This window comes from Bactrocera oleae, chromosome 3 (assembly GCF_042242935.1).
Source record: "Bactrocera oleae isolate idBacOlea1 chromosome 3, idBacOlea1, whole genome shotgun sequence".
In the NCBI taxonomy this organism is placed as follows: Eukaryota; Metazoa; Arthropoda; class Insecta; order Diptera; family Tephritidae; genus Bactrocera; species Bactrocera oleae.
In genome coordinates, this window is record NC_091537.1 from 63,912,299 (window position 1) to 63,937,562 (window position 25,264).

General features: G+C 35.9%; 2 protein-coding genes across 3 annotated transcripts in view; one reads left to right on the plus strand and one right to left on the minus strand.

Moving 5' to 3' along the window:
* The window catches only part of bib (big brain), a 44,554-nt gene extending 21,024 nt beyond the window's left edge, over nucleotides 1-23,530 (minus strand). The window contains exons 1-3 of one of the 2 annotated variants that reach the window (XM_014238164.3): nucleotides 22,891-23,530; nucleotides 20,721-20,887; nucleotides 19,885-20,011 (exon numbers count right to left, since the gene is read on the minus strand). In XM_014238164.3, the coding sequence (XP_014093639.1) occupies nucleotides 19,885-20,011; nucleotides 20,721-20,887; nucleotides 22,891-23,078 (482 nt within the window). In that variant the 5' untranslated portion in view covers nucleotides 23,079-23,530. Of the gene's footprint in view, nucleotides 1-19,884; nucleotides 20,012-20,720; nucleotides 20,888-21,907; nucleotides 21,987-22,890 lie in introns of those variants that run through there. The other variant, XM_036373168.2, reaches the window with a different exon arrangement.
* On the plus strand, nucleotides 168-2,213 carry LOC138856265 (uncharacterized). The gene is made up of 2 exons (XM_070106747.1): nucleotides 168-1,907; nucleotides 1,972-2,213. Exon 1 carries the CDS (start codon nucleotides 316-318, stop codon nucleotides 1,750-1,752), a length of 1,437 nt encoding a protein of 478 aa, XP_069962848.1. The 5' UTR covers nucleotides 168-315; the 3' UTR covers nucleotides 1,753-1,907; nucleotides 1,972-2,213.
* Nucleotides 23,531-25,264: the final 1,734 nt, after the last annotated feature.

Sequence of the window (25,264 nt, forward strand, 5' to 3'; positions counted from 1 at the left end):
GTAACATTTTTGTTTGCATTTTTTAAGAAAATTTACCTTAGTAAAGTATGTAATTTTTATACCATCAAAAAGTAAGGACTTACGAAAATAAAGCCTACTGACTTAAAAAAAAATCTAATATTTTAACTTGAGAATTTTTTTTATTTAAAATTAGATCTTACCATGGTAGGAGGTAAGGGGCTGGATCAAGGTGTCATGCGACCCGTGCCGAAGATCAACCTGGCTGGGGGCCCTTAAATAGCCCAGTCTCGCACGGAGCTTACGGATACCTGGCGCCCTCCGTAATAAGATAGCCTTACTTGCGTAGCGGGGGCTATGCGTAAGCGGACATACTTTCCCCTACACTCGTGGGTCCAAAATATGAGCCAAAAAATTAACATAATAAATAAAAACAAAAAGGAGTCCGGACCTCCTTCAAAAAGACCGGAGGGAGCGGGTTGCTCCCAGAGAAGAGCAGCGTTTGGCACGAGCTCGACAACAGCCAAAGCGAGGACAGGAGCGAAGCTTGGTCCTGGAGCAAAGGCGAATACTAAGGGGGCAGTAGCCAAGGCTGGCGCCACAAAAACAGCAACGCTGGAGGCAGCCCATACCAACCCCTGTAGCCAAAGCTTGGCAGCCAAGCAGGAGAAGGTGGGAGATGCTAAAAGCGAAGCTGCCAGTAGTGGGTCAGCCAGAGAGTGGCCTTCCTTCAGGATTGATGACCCGGCAAAAGCAAAGTATGCAGAGAGGCGACGCGCTGCATACCTGTTGAAGAAGGTGGAGCTGCAACCGCCAAGCAATGAGGAGCTCACAAAGGAGCTCCAAGAATCCATTGATTGCGCGAGAGCTGTCCTACCTAACTTCAAACTAGAAGCGCCGGTAGTGGCAACAAAAAGACAAAGGTCCGCTGAAGAGGCTAAGCCGTCAGCAAAGAGACCGAAAACTAAGGGCGTGACGCCCGTAAGATCTTTTGCTGATGTGGCCCGAAACCGCATTGTCATTGGTGTGCTGGATGAGGGTGATCCCGAAGGAAAAATCCCCAGAGCCCAATGGAAATGGGTGCAAGCCGCACTGACGAATGTGGCTTTGGAAGTGCTACTTAGCAATCCAGGTCCACCCCCGTCATGTGCGGATGCCGGATGGTATCAAGGGCAAATAAAGATGATAGCGTGTGACGACGAGAGATCGGTCCAGCTATATAAAGCAGCAATATCTAAAGTGGGAGAGGTCTACCCCGGAGCCAAATTGGTGGCGGTAGACAGGAAAGATATCCCATCCCGACCGAGAGCAAGGGTATGGATCCCGGCTACACCATCGCAGCCGGACCAAATAATGCAGCTCATAAGAGCCTGCAACCCAAATCTGCCAACGGAGGGATGGAGATTCGTCAAGGCCTTTGACGACCCCGCAGCAGAATCTGGAGTGGAGACGAAGCGAGCCACAATGCAGATTCTGCTGCTTCTAACAAAAGAATCCGTAGAACCGCTAGCGAAAAGTGGCGGAGAGATCAACTACGGATTCACAAAAGTAAGGGTCATGACCTACAAATCAGACGCCGATGCAGGAGAAAACTTGGCATCGGAATCGGAGTGCGAAGTCGAGGAAGATCCAGTGGAGTCCTCGAGCGACGCAGAGATCACGGATCAAGGTGAGTGTACTTCGGGGTCTGAACTTGCGGACAGACTCTCTAAACTCTACACTGAGAGTGAGCTTTTAAGCGACTCTCATGATGATGCAGAGAAGACCATAACTAATGCGTCTTCTCCAAATTAATTTACACCACAGCAAACTAGCGTCTCTAGCCCTAGTTAACCGCATGGCAGAAGAACGGCCTGACTTTGTCCTCATTCAGGAGCCATGGGTTAACGGAGGGCGTATCTGCGGTCTGAGGACACCAGGTTACAATCTATACGCGAATGGTTGTGTAGGTAAGCCAAGGACATGTATATTGGCTAACAAAAAGCTTAATGTCTTTTTATTGCACAATTACAGTAGTAACGACACTACGGTAGTAAGCTGGGAGACGAGCAAGAGGAAATACCGGCTCGCATCATGCTACATGCCGTACGACGAGGTAGCAGTACCATCGCAGCTGTTCAAGGATCTGGTACGAGACGCCGAAGCATCCAAGTGTTCGATCATACTTGGATGCGACTCCAATGCGCACCATAATCTATGGGGAAGCACGGACATTAATGAAAGGGGTGAGTTGCTCTTTAATTATCTAATAGGAAGTAAGCTTCTGTTATGTAACAAAGGTAGTATGCCAACATTTATAACCAGAAACCGACAGGAAGTATTAGATATAACACTGGTATCGGAAGAACTGGTGGATAAAATAACACATTGGAGGGTATTGGAAGAACACTCCTTCTCAGACCACCGCTACATTGAGTGTATAATTGAAGAAAATGTAGTTAGGGAAGAGAAATTCAGGAATCATAGGAAAACGAACTGGCAGATGCACATGCAGGAGCTAAAAAAGCGTATTCCTATGATTCCACCATTCCAACCGGAAAAGAAAGAGGACCTAGACATCCTTGTTAAACGATTCACAGAGTCTTGTCGTCAAGCACTAGAGGTAGCTTGTCCATTAACACACAGTAGGGGAAGAATTAGACCTCCTTGGTGGACCCCAATACTTAAAAACATGCAGAAGAATTGCAGAAGGCAATTCAATTCTGCCAAACTATCCCAAGAAGATATAGAGTGGGATAACTATCACAACCACCTTCGGGCATACAAAAAGGAGGTAAGAAAAGCAAAAAGGAATTCGTGGAAATCCTTTTGCAACGATATCGAAGATACAGCAGAAGTGTCCCGACTGAGAAAGATAATGACACAGTCGAAACACAGCATCGGATACCTTCAGAAGCCAGATCACAGCTGGACGGAATCCAGTAAAGAGACTCTGGGCCTACTAATGGACACTCACTTCCCAGACAGTTCCGAGAACCTCACAGGGGGGCATATAATGGGGAGTGAAGTAAGCTCAGAGACCCCTCCGCTAGACATAGTGTCAGATGACAATGTTTATTGGGCAATAGGCAGCTTCAAGCCTTATAAAACGCCGGGACCAGACGGTCTATTCCCGGCCCAGTTACAGCAATCCTTGAGCTACACAATAAACTGGATAACAACCATGTTTAGAGGGGCGCTGAAATTGAGCTATATTCCCTCGACATGGAGGGAAGTTAAGGTGATATATATCCCAAAGGCGGGCAAAAGCTCACATATTAATCCAAAGGATTTTAGACCAATTAGTCTTTCATCATTTCTCTTAAAAACGCTGGAAAGACTAATAGAAATACATATAAAGGACATACTAAACCCAAGAAAAATGGCAGTTTCGCAGCATGCGTACTCGAAGGGTAGATCCACAGAAACGGCATTAAGCTCAGTGGTAGCAGAGATTGAAAAATCTCTGGAAATAAAAGAATACACCCTCGTAGCCTTCCTAGACATAGAAGGTGCCTTTAACAACATCCAGCCAAAGGCCATATTGAGCGCGCTTAAAGATCTGGGCATATCTGAGCCTCTCCGGAAATTAATTGAACAGATGCTCTTGGGCAGGTCAATTATTTCAACGCTGGGAGCTTCAACAATGTACAGATCTGTCCGAAGGGGTACACCCCAAGGAGGCGTGTTATCCCCACTTCTCTGGGTCCTGACAATGAATAAAATGCTTGTGGACCTAGAAAAGAAGGGGATACATGTTGTGGCCTACGCTGATGATGTGGCAGTCTCGGTTAGGATCAAGTTCCCGAACACCCTCGCTAGTCTCATGCAGACAATACTAAACGAGATTAATCGATGGGCCGTATCATGCGGACTGAATTTAAATGCTAGCAAGACAGAACTAGTATTGTTTACTAAGAAACACAGAACTCCCGAAATCACGCCGCCATTTTTAAATGGCACCAGGCTAACGATAGGGGATAAAGCAAGCTACTTGGGACTAATTTTGGACAGGAAGCTTTCTTGGAAACAAAACCTGGAAGCGAGGGTAAAGAAAGCTGCTACAGCGCTTTACACATGTAAAAGAATGGTGGGGCCCAGGTGGGGACTGACACCTCGGGTGGCTCACTGGCTGTACACAGCAATTGTAAGGCCGATCATGACCTACGGGATAGTAGTATGGTGGCCAATTACAGAAAAGAAATATGCGATTAGAAGCATGGAAAGTATACAAAGAGCAGCTAGTATTTGCATCAGTGGAGCTCTCAGAACTACGCCAAGCCAGGCACTCAACATAATTTTACACTTGCTGCCAACAGACTTATATTGTAAGCAAATGGCAGCGAAGTCAGCTCTAAGACTGCGGGAAGCCTCCCTATTAGTCGCCTGTAACAAGGGACATTCTAGGATACTTAGGAAGTTCCCGGTTCTTCCCATAACCACGGATTTTCGCAATCCGGTGGAGCTGAACCTAAATCCGGTCCTCAATATTACCTTTCCCTCCAGAGAGGAGTGGGAACGGGATGTAGTGGACAAGGAAGAAGGGATTAGCTTCTATACGGATGGTTCCAAACTGGATAACCGAGTAGGCGGCGGTGTCTTCTCGGCTAAATTAGATACCAAAATCGCCTTCCGGTTACCAGACCACTGTAGTGTCTTCCAAGCAGAGGTCACTGCAATTAAAGAAAGCCTTCTTGTACTAACAAAAAGCGTAATAACAACAAGAAGTGTATTTATATATACAGACAGCCAAGCGGCTTTGAAATCTCTGATGTCTCATAGGATTTCGTCGAAGACAGTGAAGGATTGCCATGATCTTCTGGCGGATCTGTCATCCTATTTCACTATAAATCTGCAATGGGTTCCAGGACACAGTGACATCCCTGGTAACTGCGTAGCAGATGAACTAGCCAGAGCAGGCACCACCCTACAACTAGATCCTGGTAAGGTGGACATAAATATGCCTCTGGCTACGTGTAGATACCTAATCGACAAACATGTCATTAATATAGCCGAGTGTCAGTGGAATCAATCCCTGACCTGCTCAACCAGCAGGCAAATGTGGCAAGAATGGAATATGAGCCGCACATGCCGACTATTAAAATTCAAGAGGAATGATATAAGAACTCTCGTAGGAGTACTAACAGGCCACTGTCTAATAGGCAGACATGCAAGTAGACTTGGCGCGCCATATAACGACTATTGCAGAAGCTGTCAGGAAGTAGAAGAGGAGGAGACCATTAGACATCTTCTATGCGATTGCGCAGCACTATATAGGAAAAGAATCGCAACCATGGGTCGTGGGTTTCTTGACGACGTCTCGGAGGTTGCACAGATAAAACTTGTCACACTGATGAAGTTCATCAGAAGTACGGGGTGGTTCAGAGAGGAACCAGTAGAGTGAGGGGATCACAGTCCCAGTGGTATCACAATGGGCCTCCTAAAGGCCTAAGTGTGTCGAATGACAGCCACTTTACCTACCTACCTAGGTCAATATAAGGAGAAAATATATATATTTTAAATCAAAAAAAAAGTGTGTTTGGGACAGTAGAAGGTGAATTTGCACCAATTCGTTGAAGAAAAATGTTTTTGTACAAGATAAAAATAAAAAACCCAAAAACTTGGTTATTTGAAAAAATTTATTTATAATATATTTCATGTCTTGAGTTTACAAAATTCCAAAAAAGAGTTTTATATTTAGTTTCAGATCCATTCACAATGAAGATAGCGGTTATACCACTTAAATAAGATATCCGCGTACTCTCTTGAATCTATTCAACTCGATAACTTTGATATTGCTTTAGCAAAACAAAGGCAGGTAATAGTAAAGGGTCCAATCGTTCTACACACACATATACGTACATACATTTCTACATTTGTAGAATTAAATTCGCTTTAATCCTTAGAAATGTTATAATCCGAAAGTTTAATCAGTCAACATCTAGGTAAATCGAAAATAGATTTGAAATAAATAAAAAAACTACAATATCTAGACCCTTTTTTAGTCGCATGAATGTTTTTAATTTGAATTTCAATATTTCCTGATCCATAACGTTCTTCAAAGTAACTAGAATTGAAGTACGTACGGTGTCGCCGAATTGACTATACTCTCAAGATGAAGAGGCGAGTTGAAATCCGGGTGACCGTCTGCCCGTTCGTCTATACAAGCTGTAACTTCAGTAAAAACTGAGATATCATAAGAAGGTTGGTATTGTATATGGGCGTAATCGGACCACTGCCACGCCTACAAAATGCCATTAATCGAACGAATCGCATTAGGGAGGGGCATCTGCAGTTTAAAATTTTGTTAAGTGGGCGTAGCTCTGCCCTCCTATAGGTTTAATGTGTATTTATCCTAAACCTACTACAGTTCACAGTACAGTACTAAAATGGGTGAAATCGGATGATAACCCCGCCCACTCATCTTATAACTGTTTCGATTAAAACTACTAAAAGCTGCTAAATAACTCATTAAATAAACAAGTCAGAGAATTTGAATTTCCCACATAGGATGGTACAATTAAACTTTATAAGAGCCAATCGTCGTGGCACCATTAGGTGAAAACCCTTATCTCGGGATCTACTTGACCGATTTTTTTCGAACTCGGACTCCTGAAAAATGGGCGAAATCGGATTACAAACACGCCTACTTCCCATCTAACACAAATTTAAAACCCATCTGATTTTTTAACTTTCCAGTATACAAATCAAAAATCACTTTGGAAAAAGAGGGCCTTCAAGATATACCATCTCAAGCCTAAAAACTATCAAAATTGGTCCATAACTGTTCAAGCCCCTAGGTACCGGATATATAGTTGACTTTTTACCGAAAATATCGATCAATGTGTAAGATGTATGTATAATTGAAATTCAAAGAGGATTCTTTCCTGATAATAGTATGTCTGTATGTCAACACTTGCCTTGAAGATGAAGATTTTCAAACTTCCGGGTGACTTTAAATCGCATATATCAGCCAATATGTTATCTCAATGATATAAAACAGCGTATTTTACTCATAACGATGTATCCCTGTGCCTGAAATGGCTAAAATCGGGTAAAAACTTGCCATAGCCCCCATATAACCAATCACTGATTTTCAAACATCCAGTTGACTTTACACCTTATATATTGGTGATATATATGGTATATAAGGTACCTGTAAGAAACTCAGAGAGCAGTTTTTCTGTTAGTAATATGTAGTAATGCCAAAAATAAATAAAGTCGGGTCAATACTACGCCTATCTCCATATGGGAATCAAATGAATTTTATTTTTTTTTTACAAACCTTGTACCGAATATGTCGGCCAGTGTGTGAGTTATTTATTTATAAATTTGCTTGAAATATGTTCTTGAGTATACCTTAATAATTTCAAAGGTTTATGCAACAGACCTTTCTCTGCCCACAATATTCCAACCAAGTGACTTCCAAGTTTCTTTAAAAATTATACAATTGTATTAGTGACATTGGTATAAACCTTATATTCCTAATGTAATAAATTTCCATCGTCTGGTTGACGCTTTCCACATCATCCAATAAATTAAATTTAGCCTCTTCTGTTTAGTTTATACAGTACAATATAACAATAAAACTAAATGGATCTATGACCTTTAATATAACTTAATAAATTACCAAATTTGATTTTAATCCATTCAGCATTTCGTCAAATAATGAATGTTGAATCCCTTCGCAATATTTTTTTAACATAAAATTTTGCCAACACCTGAAGGTATTTAGACCAGAGAGCTTAGAAGAATGAGAAGGTGCAGGTTCGACAGCAAACATTTGTAAAATTTTATCGGGAAGTTTACCTCACACGCAGGAGAAACAAATAACATTTCTCGCTTTTATAACAGCGGTGAATCTGTAGACATACGCTCTCTTAACATAACCAAACGTCGAATATTGAAGAGAATATAATATGTATGCCAAACTGGGAATATTGATATGCTATTTGAAATATATTCCCTTATATTGAACTAATTTATTATTTTTTTAAATTATTTTATGTTAAATCAATTTTTATTATATTATAAGAAATATATCAAAATACTTTTAAATTATTACTAATAAAGTATTTTGATATATTTCTTAAAATAATTCATGTACTTGACACCATTATGGAGTCATAAAAGTACAGAATTGTGTTTTGCCGTCGGTATTTTCATATCATGTGTACATGTAAAGAAATATGAAAGAAAAATATTTATAAATTTGTTTACAAACAACATATGTATGTAGATATATACACTCACTACTTCATGTGAAATCTCCGTTGACGTATTTTATTAATTTTTATCATAATAATCGTTTATATGACAAAAAATAATCATGCACATGTGAAGTGGCCTTTTTATTTTTTGCTTAATGTATTTCATTTTTCTCTTTATGTTGGGGAATACGTATTTCAGCAAGAGAACGTTGTTATAAATTCTCATTTCTGTTAAATAACAGCAAATACTACAGAAAATGGTGAACTCCCTGATCTCAATTTTTCAGCTCTGTTAGCCGTCCAATCGAGCATCATACAATATTCAATTTACATCTTCTCGTTCTTCTAAGTTCTCTGGTATAACACTTATAAGAAATCAGCGATTGACTCAAGGGAACGCGCGCTCACATATAACTATATACATACATATGTGTGTGTATGTATGTATAGATTATAATTTGAAAGGAATCATGCGTACAGAAATATACTTATATATATACTTATATGTATATGTACATACATACTTTCAACTGGTCACCTTTCATATAAATTACCATTTATTTATACCCTGAACAGGTTGTATTAAGTTTGCTTCGAAGTTTAATATATCCAGAAGGATCGTCTGCCTGTCCGTTTGAATATACGCAAAGAAGTCCTTTAGTTTTTGAGATATCGATCTGAAATATCGCACATGTCCTTTTCTCCACAAGGATTTCAGATTTAGTTATACTCGTATATATAGAGGCTATAGGAAATGCATCTGTGAAGGGTATTATAGCTTCGGTGCAGTCGAAGTTAAAATTTTTTCTTGTTTTACTTAACTTACCTTTTGCACCGAAGGAAGTGCTCACATACCTCACGTTTTCGCCTCATCTTGGTAAGCATTGCAGTCATTTTTGTGCACTGTTCATTTATATATATCTACATATTTGGTATACGTATGCATATAAAATCAAACATACAAATATATATGTACATATGTATGTATATGTCACAGACATGCTTGCATACAATTTTAAGTATTTAAGAGCGTACAAAAAAGATTCAGTTGTCTATATATACATATGTATACGTATTTCGATGACTATCAGAAGCAGGTGGTATTTTTTAAAAACCAAAATTCGGTTTCCGTACTAAATTGTATGCTTTGCTTTTAACTCTGTCACATCTGCCTTACGACAAAGGATGGCTACAGAAGGCATTAAAAATATATCAGCTCCGCTTTTATGGTTAACGCCAATGCATTGTACAATTGCTGACTTTTTGATTTTCACTGTTGTTGTTGTAGTTAAGTATTTTGTTATTTAAACTCATTCTAGACATTGCCTTTTCCTTGCTGTCAGTCGCACTGTTGCAAGACTAATGTTGAACTAGTCCGATTCGAATAAGTTACAGTCCGTAACCTTAGCAATAAAAAATCAAATCAATCAGTTATACATATGTATGTATTTACGTTCATATGCATAGCAAGCATAAGCATTTATATATGCATATATTCGTGTGACCCGTTTTATTTAAATTTTAACTTCAATTAAAGTAAGTAAACAAAATAATCAAAACTTGTTGCCATGATACTTGCACTGCGGGGTTTAGGTGACCGGACATTTGTAGCTGTCCATTGGAGCGCCGCATCATTGTCAATTGGTGCGTTTTTCTTCATTTATTGCCGCTAAGCAAAAACCGGTTGGATGCATTCGAATAAACTATGCAAGAAAACGTTCGAAAATTATATGAGAAATTAACCATTGCTCACACTAATTTTACAAAATTTGTATTTCGGAAATGTGGAGTCACAAGAAGAATTTTAATTTCTTTAACGTACACACTCATTAATACAAGCAAACTTAGCAATAACATATGTATGTAGGTGTGTGCGTGTATACTTTTGTATTCACAGCTTTTCCTAAAAGTAGAATAGTGATCGTTAAGAAGACCGTCAATATGACGATTCGGTCACGATTTAATTTTTTATTAAAAACTTTTATTTATCATTGAAAAACAGTCAAGAGACAACGGGCATGTACAAAGACCATAAAATATTTTAAATGAAACATTTTTCACACGAATATTTGTTTTTCCGTCCGTCCGTCCTTCTGTGCACGCATATGTTCCTTGGCAAAAAAGTGAGAACGAGTTCGTAAATGGGTGTAATCGGATCACTGACATGCCCACTAACGTCATTAATCGAGAAGATATAAAGTGCCATAACTGAGCCAATAATTGAAGATACAGAACTCTTATTTGGCACAACAAATCACATTAATGAGAGGCACCTGCGGTTTGAAAATCTTTAAAAAGTGGGTCCGCCACCTAATAAGTTTAATGTATATATCTTCCAAACCAATAAAGCTATATCATCTAAATTTGCACAGGACAATTTTTTTCTGCACTTTTTACGTTAGTGTGAAAATAGGTGAAATCGGATGATAACTCCGCCCACTCCCCATAAAATGGTTTTGTGAAAAACTACTAAAAGTGCGATAAATCAATAATTACTGTGTCAGAGACATTAAATTTTACATCTAGGATTTTAGGTATACTTCGGGATCTCCTGGCCCGATTTCAATAAAACTTGGTACATAACATTATTCTGACAATCTTACTACAACCACGCCTTCTTCCCATATATCACAATTTCAAATTCTATTTCATTCTTTCACATTCCAGTAAATAAATAAAGCACCAATTAACATAACGGAAAAGAACTTTGCTTGAATAGTGCCTTTGAAGTGTGCCACCTTTTGATCAAAAATTGTCCAATTCGAACCAAAACTGTTTCAGCCCGGATATGTGGACATCCGGTATCTATAGTTGACTTTTTACTGAAAATATCGGTCAATGTGTAAAATATATGTATAATTTAAATTCAAAGAGGATTCTTTCCTGATAACAGTATGTTTGCATGTCAATACTTGCATTGAAGATGAAGATTTTTAAACTTCCGGTTGACTTTAAATCGCATATATCAGCCAATATGTTATCTCAATGAAAATAAGAGAGCGTATTTTACTCATAACGATGTATCCCTGTGCCTAAAATGAATAAAATTGGGCGAAAACTTGCCCTAGCCTAATAACTAATATCAGGATTTTCGAACATCTGGCAAACTTTACTGCATATGATTGGTGATGGTATGTGTGGTACCTTAATGGCAGGTCTATGGCATGTTTGTGGTATTGGCAAAAATAGATAAAACCGGTTCAATACTACTTCTAACTCCCAAGTTTTATGCTGGTCTGTGAGTATTATTTGTATATAAACCTGCTTCAAAATATACTCTTGAGTATATCTGAGTATCCCTTTCTCTATCCCCAATATACCCCATAAAATGATTTCTGTGTTTCCACCTGTATTTAAACCGTTCGGGTTGAGCAAAATGTAATATTTTAATGAAATTAACTGGACAAGTTTCCTTAACAATTATGTGGTTCAGCACTGAATTAGAATGGAATTGGTCTTGGTCTAAACCTCATATCCCTAATATTATGAATTCCGATCCTCTGGTCGACGTTTTCCACATCAACTTATTATATATTAAATTTAACCTCTTCGGTTGAGTTGATATCACATGTATCTAATTTGAAGATGTTTTTATATTCTCGCAACCTGTTGCTGCAGACTATAATAGTTTTGTTCACCTAACGGTTGTTTGTATCACCTAAAACTAATCGAGTTAGATATAGGGTTATATATATATAAATGATCAGGATGAAGAGATGAGTTGAAATCCGGGTGACTTTCCGTCCGTCTGTCCGTCCGTGCAAGCTGTAACTTGAGTAAAAATTGAGATATCTTTATGAAACTTGGTAGACATGTTTCTGGGTACCGTGAGACGGTTGGTATTGCAGATGGGCGTAATCGGACCACTGCCACGCCCACAAAACGCCATTAATCAAAAACAGCTCCACAATAAGATACAATACTGTTATTTGATATACAGGATCACATTAGGGAGGAGCATCTGCAGTTTACATTTTTTTTAAGTGGGCTTGGTCTCGCCCCCTAATAGGTTTAATGTACATATCTCCTAAACCGCTAAAGCTATAATAACGAAATTCACGTAAACAAATATTTTTAGTAACTCTATCGACAGTGTGAAAATGGGTGAAATCGGGTAACAACTCCGTCCACTCCTCATATAACGGTACTGTTAAAAACTACTAAAAGCGCAATAATTCAAGTACTAAACGTATGAAATGACTTTATAGGAAACGCGTTCAAAATCCGACCACTTTTTGGTGAAAGCACATATCTTGGGATTTGCTTAACCGATTTCAACCAAATTCGGTGCATAACACCCTTTTCATATTTCTATGTAATAGTGCGAAAATGGGCGAAATTGGATCACAACCACGCCTATTTCCCATATAACACCATTTTAAATTCCATCTTATTTCTTTCTTTCACTTTCCACTATGCAAATCAAGAAACAATGATTGCATCGAGGTAAAAGTTTGCGTGAATAATGCGTTTAAAGTATGCCACAAGTCAAGCCCCTAGGTACTAAATATGTGGACCGCAATGCCTATAGTTGACTTTTTACCGAAATTATCTGTCAATGTGTAAGATATATAATTGAAAGTCATATAATAAAATAAACAAATGAAACTCTCGATAATAGCATGTTTTTGTGTCAAAAACGGGTTGGAACGGATCAATACTTCCTTTAATATACAATTTTGCGAGTTGCGAGAGTATAAACTGTTCGGTCACACCCGTACTTAGCTCTTCCTTACTTTTTTTGTTTCAATCGTATTAATTTCGCAGGCTCACATTTTACATGAAGGACATTTAAAATTTTCGAAACAACTTTACTTATAATATTGAACTTTTAGCGTCTGATGTATTAATTCCAAAGTGCATACAATATATGCACATATGTATAAGAGTGTATGTATGGGTGGTTAAGTAATCACAACAGCGGCATCACAATGTATGTCAATGTAATATGTCAATAATAAGTATATTGCATGAAGTTGATGTTTTGGTAAATTTTTTAAGGCATTTATGTTTCAACTTGAAGTGGAAGTATACTTGTACAGCGGAAAATAATCAGCCTGTACATGTATGTTCATAAAATTGAGAATGCTGTTACCGCGTATTAGTGTTAGTGCATCTTCCCCTGCATCCGGGTTTGAAATGTTATTCGTGTCAAAATCGGTGTGCTTAATTCAATGAACTCTTACGATGAAAAGTACATTCATTTATAAATATGTATAAGTACATATAGTATGTATGTGTATACATAAAACACTTTATTTGATAAATAATAATTAAACAAGAACAAGTAAGGAAGGTTAAGTTCGGATGATACCGAACATTTTATACGGTATTTTCGCATATTTTAATTAAAAAGAGTAAGTATTGCATCCAAGGTATCTGGATTCTTGAAAAGTTATTGACCGATTTCAACAGTTTTTGGGGCTAAGATTAAATACCTTGAGGACACTATTTGTGCAAAGTTTTAAGTAATCAGATGGAATTTCAAAGTTTATTATATGTATAGGAAGTAGGAGTGATTGTCAACCAGTTTCGTCCATTTCCATAGTCATAATTGGATAACCTCACACACCAAATTTTATTGGAATTGGTCAAGTAGTTCCTGAGGTATAGGATTTCCCCTAAAAGTCGGCAGTGCCACGCCCATGGCTAAACTTTTACACCGATTACCATAAAGTCTTTCTTTGCCATCCTGGTTGTGAAATTAATTGCTTGTGGCTCATTTATTTAATAAGTTGTCGCACTTTTAGTAATTTTCAACATAACCGGTTTATGGGTGGGTGTACAAGTAGTTATTATCTGACTTTACTCATTTTCATGGTGTATAAAGAAAAAATAAAAACACTTTTTCTCAGCAGGTTTGGTTGATTTAGCTTCAGTGGTTTGAAAGATGTGTACATTTAACCATTTAGACGGCCACTTTAAAATAACTTTTAGCCCACAACTGCCTCTCCTTACTTCGATCCCTGTACTAAACTACAGTTTTGTATCTTAATTTAGTGCTTAGTTATGACACTTTACTGGTTTTCGTTTTGTTGCGTTTTGTGGGCGTGGCAATGACCCGATTATGCCCATTTGCAATACCTACCCTTTTTGGGTTCCAAAGAATGTATAAACTAAGTTTCATCAAGATATCTCAATTTTTATTCAAGTTCTCGCTTGCACGTACAGGACCGGACGGATAGGATGTCACCCGGATTTCAACTCGTCTCGTCACTCTGATCATTTGCGCATATATAGCTCCATATGCTCCATAAGTGATATCGTCGGTTCCGACAAATGAGAAGCTTCTTGGGAAGAAAAATACGTGTTCAAAGTTTCAGATCGATATCTCAAAAACTAAGGGACTAGTTCATGTATACACAGTTTCTTCTGGGTGTTACAAACTTTATGGCAAACTTAATATACCCTGTTTAGAATATAAAAATGGTGAGTGAGCGACTGGGCTTATTTATCATCTTAAACTGAAGATTCCTCAACTAAATATATCTTAAAATCCATTTTGCTTAAATTATGTAGATTTCAAATATTTCACGTGGTAAAAAGTGCGCTGTACATGCTTGCTAGCTGAGATTGATGATTTTCAATATTATATGATAAGTACGAGTTATTAAACAGTGTTCAAAAACCAAATATAAAAGTAAGGAGCACTTTTTTCAGAGGTAGGGAAAACATTTGAGTAATTCCTTTTCGCGTTCACTTGGGTTTACCACATGTTTACGAATCATTAATCCGCCGTTTTAAAGAGTTAACGCGCAGATGCAAAGGCATAAAAGACAAAGACCCCCATTCGCAGCTGCTAAAGATGAACGCCGAAAGTGAGTTCTTTTATAGAACGTGTCTCTTAAAAAGGAAAGACGCAAACCGAAGTGTGCTTAATAACTGTGTATAACAACAAAAAACCATAACATAAAATAAAAAAACGAAAATCCCTGCGCTATTTGGGTCTGTGTGTGTATATGTTTTTCAATGCTCAATTCAAAATGGAACAGATGTTGAACAGACTACACAATCGATACCATCGCATCAATACATGCGTAGCTCCACAATATCTATCTCTCCATTAAACAGCAATACCTTAAAGTGTAAATAGCCATATATGTACATTTAGAGCGAAAATATATTTTTACCAGAAAATGTCCAAAGCATTGAAAATTTCGATGATTTTACGAAATTCCAAACACGTGTTCGTTTACCCTGCTGAATTTTATTAAAAATCGCTTTTATCCTCACAAGAGTACCGCACATCGATCACCTACGCACACCTACGCAAATTCAAATGCCACATGTACGCACATATACTTTTAAATCTTGACATATATTTGTATATTTGGAAGTATGTGGCTGATGTGTCTTCCAAAGATTTATCCTTGAAATTAGTAGTGCTCAACGATCCTCAGCTATGACAATGTAGGAAATACTGTACCTATCGGTTCAATCATCACTCTGTATGTACATATGTACGTGCATATGTGAATACATATATAGGTTCTTTAGAAAACTATCACCATTGTCTTTTATACTTTTCTTTCGCCTTCCAATTTAATCGCATCAACCGATCGAGGGTGAAAATCCTGATTCACAGATGTTTTCTTTTGGATACACATACATGTATTCCATACAGATGCGTTTGTGTAATAGAAAAATGTGTAGGAATTTCAAATAGGCAAACAGGATGTCAATAGTGTGCATACATAGCACATACACATTTAAAAGGATACGTTCCGTGCAAAGTAAATATCAGACAACTATTAAACAGGTAGGTAACGTGAACACATAGAACACAAAAAATAATTTCAGATTTCAGGGAGGAAATATGCTACATACCTGTGACCTCTAACACTTCTACATATGTGTATCCTGTTTGCCAACCTTTCTAGTTTCCTTACGACTATTATAAACGCAGCAGTTGTACAGGCTATTTATGGGTACAATCTATTTATCTTAATATATAAAAATTCCGTTCCGTGTGTATGTTTCGAATGAACTCAAAAACGAGTGAATTGATACTCATGAAAATTGGCATATATACAATATGTAATTTGGTCAAACTTAAATGATAGGATAGTTATTATTTTAATTAATGGTCTCATTAATTAATAATTAATAATAAACTGATCATTAATTAATTTTATATGAAAATGAATCACTGAATGTGTTGCTAAGCACAAATTTCAATAACAGCTGAATTGATTGATTGAGCTGATTGACAGGGAAATATTTAAAAAAAATTCTGAAAGAGCCCAACAACTCTTTTCTATACTCCTATATAAACAATTCGTAACATTATATATGTATTTAAAAGGGAGTCGTGTTAGCTACAATATTTATAACTCATGAACGGTTTAACCGATTTCGCTTTAAATTGGTGAGGAGATAGCTTAGAATCGTCTATTTTAAATCATTCACTAATGTTGTTAATGTAAATGAAAACGTAAATTAGCTAGATATACTCGGAATGACATCACATAATCTTCGGTTGAAAATTATTCAAAGTTATTTCAATTCACCTCAATTATGCAACGGTACACCTTTGATAATTAAAAAGATTACAAGCAATATTATTGTAGTAACCATTTTGACTTAAAACTTTAATGGAGAAATGGTCCTCTTGCTACGTTTTCCAATGATACTGTCAGAATGTACCATACAAATAGAGCTTAATTAAATTGATTTTGAAAATGTTTATAATTCAAAATTATATATGTATATTATTGTTAAAAATTAAAGAAACGCGTGAACGGGGTCCTCTAGTTTCTCTATAAAGTAAATGAAAGGGTGAACCTACAAAATTTTACAAGTACTATCACAACAGCATATATTTGTCGTAAGTCTGAAAACGTTCAATGAAACTGAAAATTTTTACACAATATGCTATTTTCATAAAAATTAATGTAAACAAAAATAATCAAAATTTTAGCCAAATCTTTTCAAAAAGCAGCAAAATTATTACCGTGTAATAATGGATCTTTAATGAAGTAAATTTATCTACCATTTCTCTTTAAAACATTCGAAGCGCTGTTAATGGCGTGATACACAATTACACACCCAAAGTTCTATTAAAGTATTCATTCCATCTCTTAGCATCCGTCAATAGATCCACCACAACTAATATCACATATTCATGATCAAATTTTGATATACCTTCTAAACAAAATACATTTTTTCAAATTGTTTGTGCAGTGGTGTGTATTTTATGTGAATATGTATATACACATACGTATATAAATATTCTAATGATAAAAAATGATAGAAACTTTGTTCTGCGCGCTGACAAATTTTTTTCAGCTGTGACTGTCATATTACCAGTCAGATGATTGCCACTGTTCTTGTAGGTTCAGTAAACTGTCCGTTTCGACTGACATAAAAATTGTGAATGTATCGGTGAACCTATCAGCAGTTTCTTGTAGGGATGTCACAACCATTATGCATACCAAACACAACTTCCAAACATCTTGCACCGCAATGGTCATTCTGGCTTCCTTAAGTTGGTTTATTAGCATTTTTTTTGGTGCATTCCGCTCGATTTTTTATATAAAAGATGATTCGTTTTCCATATTTTCGTTAATTATTTCCATATGTATATATTTCCATATTGGTGTATGCATTAATTCGTGCGGTTTTCTCTCTACTAGTATTATTTCGCGTCGTATTCATCTGTGGCTATATTCATTTCAAAGGTACTGCCATTTCGCGTCGTTTTCAGTAGATATAAATTGTTTGAGCGTGAACAACAATTTGTTTCATTCATTCGAAATTTGTACCAGATAAAGTGTTTTTGCGGGGAGTTCTTCTTCATTATTTTAACATGAAGAAAAGTGCTGCCGAAAGCCATCGTATTTTACTGGACGTTTATGGTGACCATGCTTTAGCCGAACGAACGTGCCAAAAGTGGTTTGCACGGTTTAAAAGTGGCAATTTCGACTTAGACGACGGAGAACGACCCGGACAGCCAAACAAACTTCAAGACGAAGAATTGGAGGTATTGCTCCACGCAGATGCATGCCAGACGCAAGAAGAACTTGCAAAAGTATTAGGAGTTGATCAAGCAAGCGTTTCCAGACGATTAAAATCATTAGGATTCATCCAGAAGCTTGGAAATTGGGAAAAGAAGTCGTTTTTGCATCGGATTGTCACTGGCGATGAAAAATGGATTCATTATGATAACCCAAAGCGCAAGAAATCGTATGTGAAGCCCGGCCAACCATCAACATCCACGGCAAAGCCGAATATCCATGCTGCTAAGGTTATGCTATGTATTTGGTGGGACCACAAGGGTGTGCTCTATTATGAGCTATTGAAATCGGGTCAGACGATCAATGGGGACCTCTACCGAAAACAATTGATTCGTTTGAAAAAGGCCATCGCGGAAAAACGACCAGAATATGCGACCAGACACGAATCAATAATTTTTCATCATGACAACGCTCGACCACATGTAGCAAGGCCAGTTAAAAACTATTTGGAAAACTGTGGGTGGGAAGTTCTACCTCACCCGCCTTATAGCCCAGACATAGCACCTTCCGATTACCACTTGTTCAGATCAATGCAGAATGCCCTCACCGGAGTACGCTTCTCTTCAGAACAGGGTATCAGAAATTGGATTGATTCTTTCTTGACCTCCAAGCCGGAGAAGTTCTTTTGGGATGGGATCCACAAACTGCCAGAAAGATGGGCAAACATCATAGCTTCCGATGGGCAATACTTTGAACATTAAATTTATAACAATTTTTTCACAATAAAGCAACTCTAATATAATCCCGCTAGCAATGGTTGAAATATATTTACTTATATACATAGGTACATAAATATCGTAACGTAAAACCAAAACAAAAAATCATCAAAAAATTGGAAATTGAGTTTTTTATTGATTACCCTTCACTGCATCTAAATACATACTATACCTATATGTACGTAGATACATGTGCTTCTGCTATTAAATAAATGTAATAAAGTTATAACCAAAATTTTAATTTCCTTTGAATATAGGTTGCTTTTCTATATTTTATATCGTTTTTCAATCCACAGATAACTACTTGAAAAGTGATGTTACGTTATTTTGCATTTTAGGTGACGATATATTATATGGCGATATATACATATGTGCATATTTATACACTTATACAAGTTAAAATACAAAGGTTTCGAAAGTTGCGAAATTTGCAGTTCGAAAGTGAGAAATGAACATAATCGTTCACAGACCACAAAATTGTGGTTATCCTTTCCCAATATCAATTTATGTTGTGAATTGTTTAATGTACTTATCCTGACGAGCACAAATTGTTCTATAAAGAAATTGTAAATTTATAAAAATCTAATATTAAATTTAAGAGTTTGAAGTCAAACTGATATAAATTCCCCCATTTTTAATTTTTTATCTAATTCTAATCGTGCACATTAGTTTATATAGGTTTTATAAAATTATATTGTGTTGCAAACAAGATATTGTATAAACTTTTTAATAACAACTATGCAAACAAAAACAATACAATGCCACAGTCTTTCACCTGATACAGTGTACAGCAAAATTTTGTACACCCAAAGTTTTGCATTGATGTATTTTCGTGATTTTATTTATGAAACTTTTTATCGACAGTACAATAAGGGCACCTTTATGTGTGTACTTATGTGAATATTTCATGATATGTGTGTTATTGCACTTTTGCTGTTAGAGAACTTTAACTTTTAGGCCACTTTACTTTGGTGTAATTTATATTTGAAAACATGCTCTACTTACCCATAAAGCAATGCTGCTCCTGCAATGCCGCCACCACATTGTGCCGTTATGTACATGGCAGCACGAATTGGTGATATGGCGCGTATGATGCATGCTGCCAACGTAACGGCAGGATTTATATGGGCACCTGTTAATCAGAGGTAGGACAAAATATAATAAAAAAAAACGTAAAAACTATTTTTATGCGACAATTCGAGTTAATCGTAAGTGAATATGTAAAAAATTATAGATATTAAAGAAATAAATAAATAAACTAAGGAAGTTTTAGGTTCAGAGGCAGATGATATTTACTCTTACAGTTTCATGGTTTAGTTTTGTTTTTTAATTTAAAAGTTTTAACCGGGAATGTATATAAATCATCCTACATAGTAATTTTTTTATTTCTGGCATTTGTAAATTGAATTTAATACACTTCTAGTTTTAAAGAATGCCGTTACAAGGGGGTTTAGCGTGGTTATTTCCCGATTCATTGTTTTGGCCAAATTTTTTTAAAATCGCTTAAATAGTTTATGGAACACAACTATTTTATTCTACTATATCACGTCCCAAGAGTATAATGAACTTGCAGTTCAGTTTCAGAGTAGAATATGCAATTGTGTGGGGATCATAGAATCAAATATGTACCATAGAAAAGTCTGAAAATAGTCTAAGGAGTATTTTATCTATTTGTGGAAATAGAATTTTCGGAAAACGCCACTGTTCCCAACCACATCCAATCTAGTTCGCTTACAATCAGGTAAAGATGCAAAACGACATCGAGACAAGTTATCTGACCTCTTTAATAGAGTTTAATGTGCATGTAATATGTCCATATATATATTTGCACTACCACATACCCGATATGTGAATAAAGCACTGAGTTAACGCAGCCATTGCTAATCCAGAAGCCAAAGCTGTTGCTAGCAGCACCGATGAAACGCTGGCACCAACACCCGCACCGGCTGCGGCCCCACAAACGATAAACACGTAGAAAAATGACGCCAAACATTCACTGATGATCGATCTGTTAGGGGAAAAGAACAATAATCTCAAGTTAAAAAAAATTTAAAACAAATTTGCATATTCATTAAAAAAACTGAAATTATTGATATCTGCATATAAACATAAACGTTTATGTATCAATATAAATTCAAGTTTATCAGATATAATTGCTTAAATGTTGTAGACAAAGACCACAAATTAGGTATAGTATAATAAATTTGAATGATTTCGTATCGATAAAAACTAAATTAAAACATTTATACATAGAAATATATTGACATATATATTTAGAGTGTCGTCTTTATGTGCCAAATAAATATGTATTTGTAAGTGAGTGTGTACACTTAAATGCACACATGCTTGTACATATGTATGTACATATAAGTAAAAAAAATATGCAGCTGTTTCAAGCAGTGTTGAAGTAACACTCATTTTTTGTTGTTGTTGTCAGTATCGAAATGCTCGCCCCACAAGGAGACTTAACGGGTTCAAGTCTTTAGTGCGAAAAAACGATTACACCAACAACTACGACAAAGGAACCAAAAATAAGTTCGCCATCGTTTCGCTCCTGCTGAATGCTATTTTTTGCTGGAAAATTGGGTGCAACAGCTGCAAATGATAGTGACATTCAACTGTAAGTGAAGCCTTAGTAACAAGTCGGTCAGTCAAGGCAAATACGCTTATGCACGTACATTCATATCATTGTACATACAATACATATGTATATATGTATATGTATATGCGCATATGAGACGTATTATGTGTGGAGCGAGACTCTTTGGAAAGTTATTGATATTTATATTTGTACTGACTTTTTAAACATCTTCGAGATGAATTTTAGAATAGCATCCCCCGAATGCGGATAAAATTGGTATGTTCGGTTAGAGAGGGTTCTCCAGATTAAATAGCAACATTTAGTTGCCGCTGACTTATGGTTTTTGAGATATTTGTATTTAAAGTTCAAAAATGTAAAGTACGTGTTTCTTTGATTTGTAATGAATTTAACACTTATATTGTATTTTTCACTTTTATATCCACTAACACTTCTCTAATTCGATTGTACACATTTATTTTATAGTAAATGGTGACAAAATAACTTTTGTTCAATATTTAACTTTTGTTAAATTCTTTTTATTCACACATAAACAAAAAGGTTGCATTCTAACAAATAATCAGTGTTACCTTATCTGCATATTTTACAAAGGAACCAAAAGGAATAAACAAAACAGATAATACCCTAATGACAGGAAATAAAAAACACATTATTAATTTTTCGCGTGAAACTTTTAGTTCTTTCGCGTAAAATTAGTTGTGGCATTGGTGGCCGCGCTTAAAAAAATAGCCCTGGTCGATCCAACACCGAAAGGAAATTCCGAAAGAGTTTGCGTTACTCATCAACGATTATGATTTTGGTATTGACGGTATAATACTTCTTTTTTTTATTTTTATTCGTTTGCAAAAAATATGGCAACACTTATTTTTTGTTTGCATGCAACCATTTTGTTATTGTATGAATAAATGGATTTGAACCAATGTTAAATATTCAATTAAAGTTAGTTTTGCACTATTTAATACAGAACAAAATGTGTAGAAACGAATTAGTGAAGTGTTAGTACATATAAAATTTAAAATTATAAAATATTGTTAAGATATAAGTTTTTATATATTAAAAACCTGTTATATTTTATGGAATAGTTTACATACATACAACGTATGTATATTAATGAGATTATTTTATACATAATATTAAATTTATTCAGAAATTATACTAAATTATAATATATATATAACAAGTTACTAACAAAAAAAATTAACATTAAATTAACTAACATGTAAATTAAGAATATTTTTTGAAAGCAAGTTAAATAGTTAGGAATTTTATTCATAAAATATATAACATAGAAATACACTCAATATATCAACGATCAAGTAGTACATGCTATTAAAATCATCGAAATATAAGTATTTATTGTACTAAGCATAAAATCGGCAATATAATTTGCTTATTTTTTTAATAAAACGTACCTCCAGAATTCCAAAGTCCTTATTTCTCCCTGCATATCGCGTTTCGGTTGCAGTGTGCTTGAGGGCCGGTTGTTGATCGCATTACCATGCGAGTCTTTTCGCATCGCTTCCAAACGTTCGAACAGTGACAAAATGTGATAGTCAATGTTGTGCTCCAGCGGTATTGTGTGTAAACTTTCATCAGTCATTGTGAAAACTTATTTAAATAAACTGTTTTATATAAATTTTGAAGCAAACGATATGTACTATTTATTTATTTCGAATGTTCTGCCAACAATTAAAAAGTTGTTCGCACTCAATATTATAGTTAAATTTTATACATGAAAGCACTCATTCGTTAGTATGTATAGGTTTTGAGAACTATACGCATTAAGATTTATATTTGAAAATTGATTTTAATTGATATTTTTAATGTAGCCAACTTTCACTGCTAGTTTTTCATATCGATAAGAGACACAAAGTTGAAAATGAAGAAATTGAAGTTTAAGAATAAAAGGCTTTTATATGGCGTTATTATTTTACTTTGGTTTTTCTCGGCATTCTAATACTATCCGTTAGGTAAACGACAGCACACTTTATATTAAGGATGCACAGATAACACAACTGCACTGAAACACTGCCGCGTTACTACAAACATTACTTCGTGAAACTTGATTTTGTTGAACCATAATGCAATGCATCGAGAATTGAAAAAATTCAACAAACTCACCACCTACGATGCATACGCCACTGCTACACACAAACAACACCATCCACCACCACCAACACTTTGTCACAGGAACATGTGTTTGGAATTGAAACGTCGTAAACGGATGGTGGAAACCATATTTTCCCCCGCTTTGCGGCAAGTGGAATTCAACCCTGTTTTTCTTCCGTGTCATTTCATAGGCCTTTATCTTTCATCTATGTAGTTACGTAACATTCATTTAAGTTCCTATTAGTTTAGGTGCTATTAGTTTCAGCATATGAATTGTTATTAAGATCAAATTCACAGTAAATTGAATTTGAAACTCCTTTTGTATAAATGAATAAAATAATAACTTAACAAGTGAGAAAGGGCTAAGTTCGGACGGAACGAAGCATTTTATTTCACACAATTTGCAAGGATGAAAGGCTCTGTTTGCACATAATATAATAATTTTGTTCACCTACCTCTTGTTTGTAACATGTAAAACTGAGATATTTTAAAGAAATTGTGTTTTCCTTAGCACCCAAGGGAGATTGGTATTAGAATGGGGCCATTACCACGACTACAAAATACCGTTAAATAAAATCTCATAAAGTCATGTAACTAACTCACCAAAGAAGATTTAAAAGTGTAATTTGGTACAGGGCATAAAACCATATATGAGAATATATGGTTTAATTTTTTTTTTAAGTGAGCGTGGCCCTGCTCCTTATAAAGTTTTAAAGTACATATGTATGTATATCGCTAACGACTAATGCTAAATCGATGAAACTGCTGGGAACAAATCTTTATAGCTCCACCTCATACACTGTCACTACATTAAATTTCGCAGCCAAGATGGTTCGCAACGGCTTCATAAGGGTCGGTATTAAAATTTGACAGTGGGCGTGATACTGCCAACCTTTAGATGAAATCCTATAACTCATGAACTACTCCAGCAATTTCAACCAAATTTGGCTCATTAGATTATTTTGATATCCGTATATTAATGTGTTCTTGTGGCAAAAATGGGGTCAATAGTTCGCCTAATCCCCAAATACCTAACATAAAAAATTTCGAATTTCCGGTTAACTTCAATGTCTTTCCGTGATAAAGGTCTGGGCTTACGCCGAAAATGGTTATTATCATGTCAATACTTCTCATAGAGAGCCATGAGACGGTTGAAAGTTTATTTAGGTCAATATGTGCGATATTATAACGAATTTATATCCCTATTACGGTTTTCATCTCCACTCGGTTGAATTGAAGTTCAAGCAATTCAACTGATGTGCTGCGTATAGGAAAAAGCCCTCGTGATCATTTAAATCCATTCTCACTTCCTAACACCAAGTAAGCCAATGTTTTATCGATAATTAAATGGCTTTTATAGACTATTTATTGCAAATTCATACGTTATATTCGTTTAAGTGAGGAATCATTTTGTTTTTTATAACGCTTATTACCTTCACCTGTATGTTTGTAACTTATTTCTGTGACACTAAATCAGACACACTGTTTGATAGGCACTGCATAAAAAAAGGTGCCTAAAACTATGCAGCTTAAAGCATCAACTCCATACTGTCATTTGAATAACAAATATACTCAAACACATCCTTAAAGAAATTGAGAACACCACTTATGCGAAATAATAAATATATTTTAAAAAAATCTCCAAATTCCAATTATATATCTCATACATTGAACGAT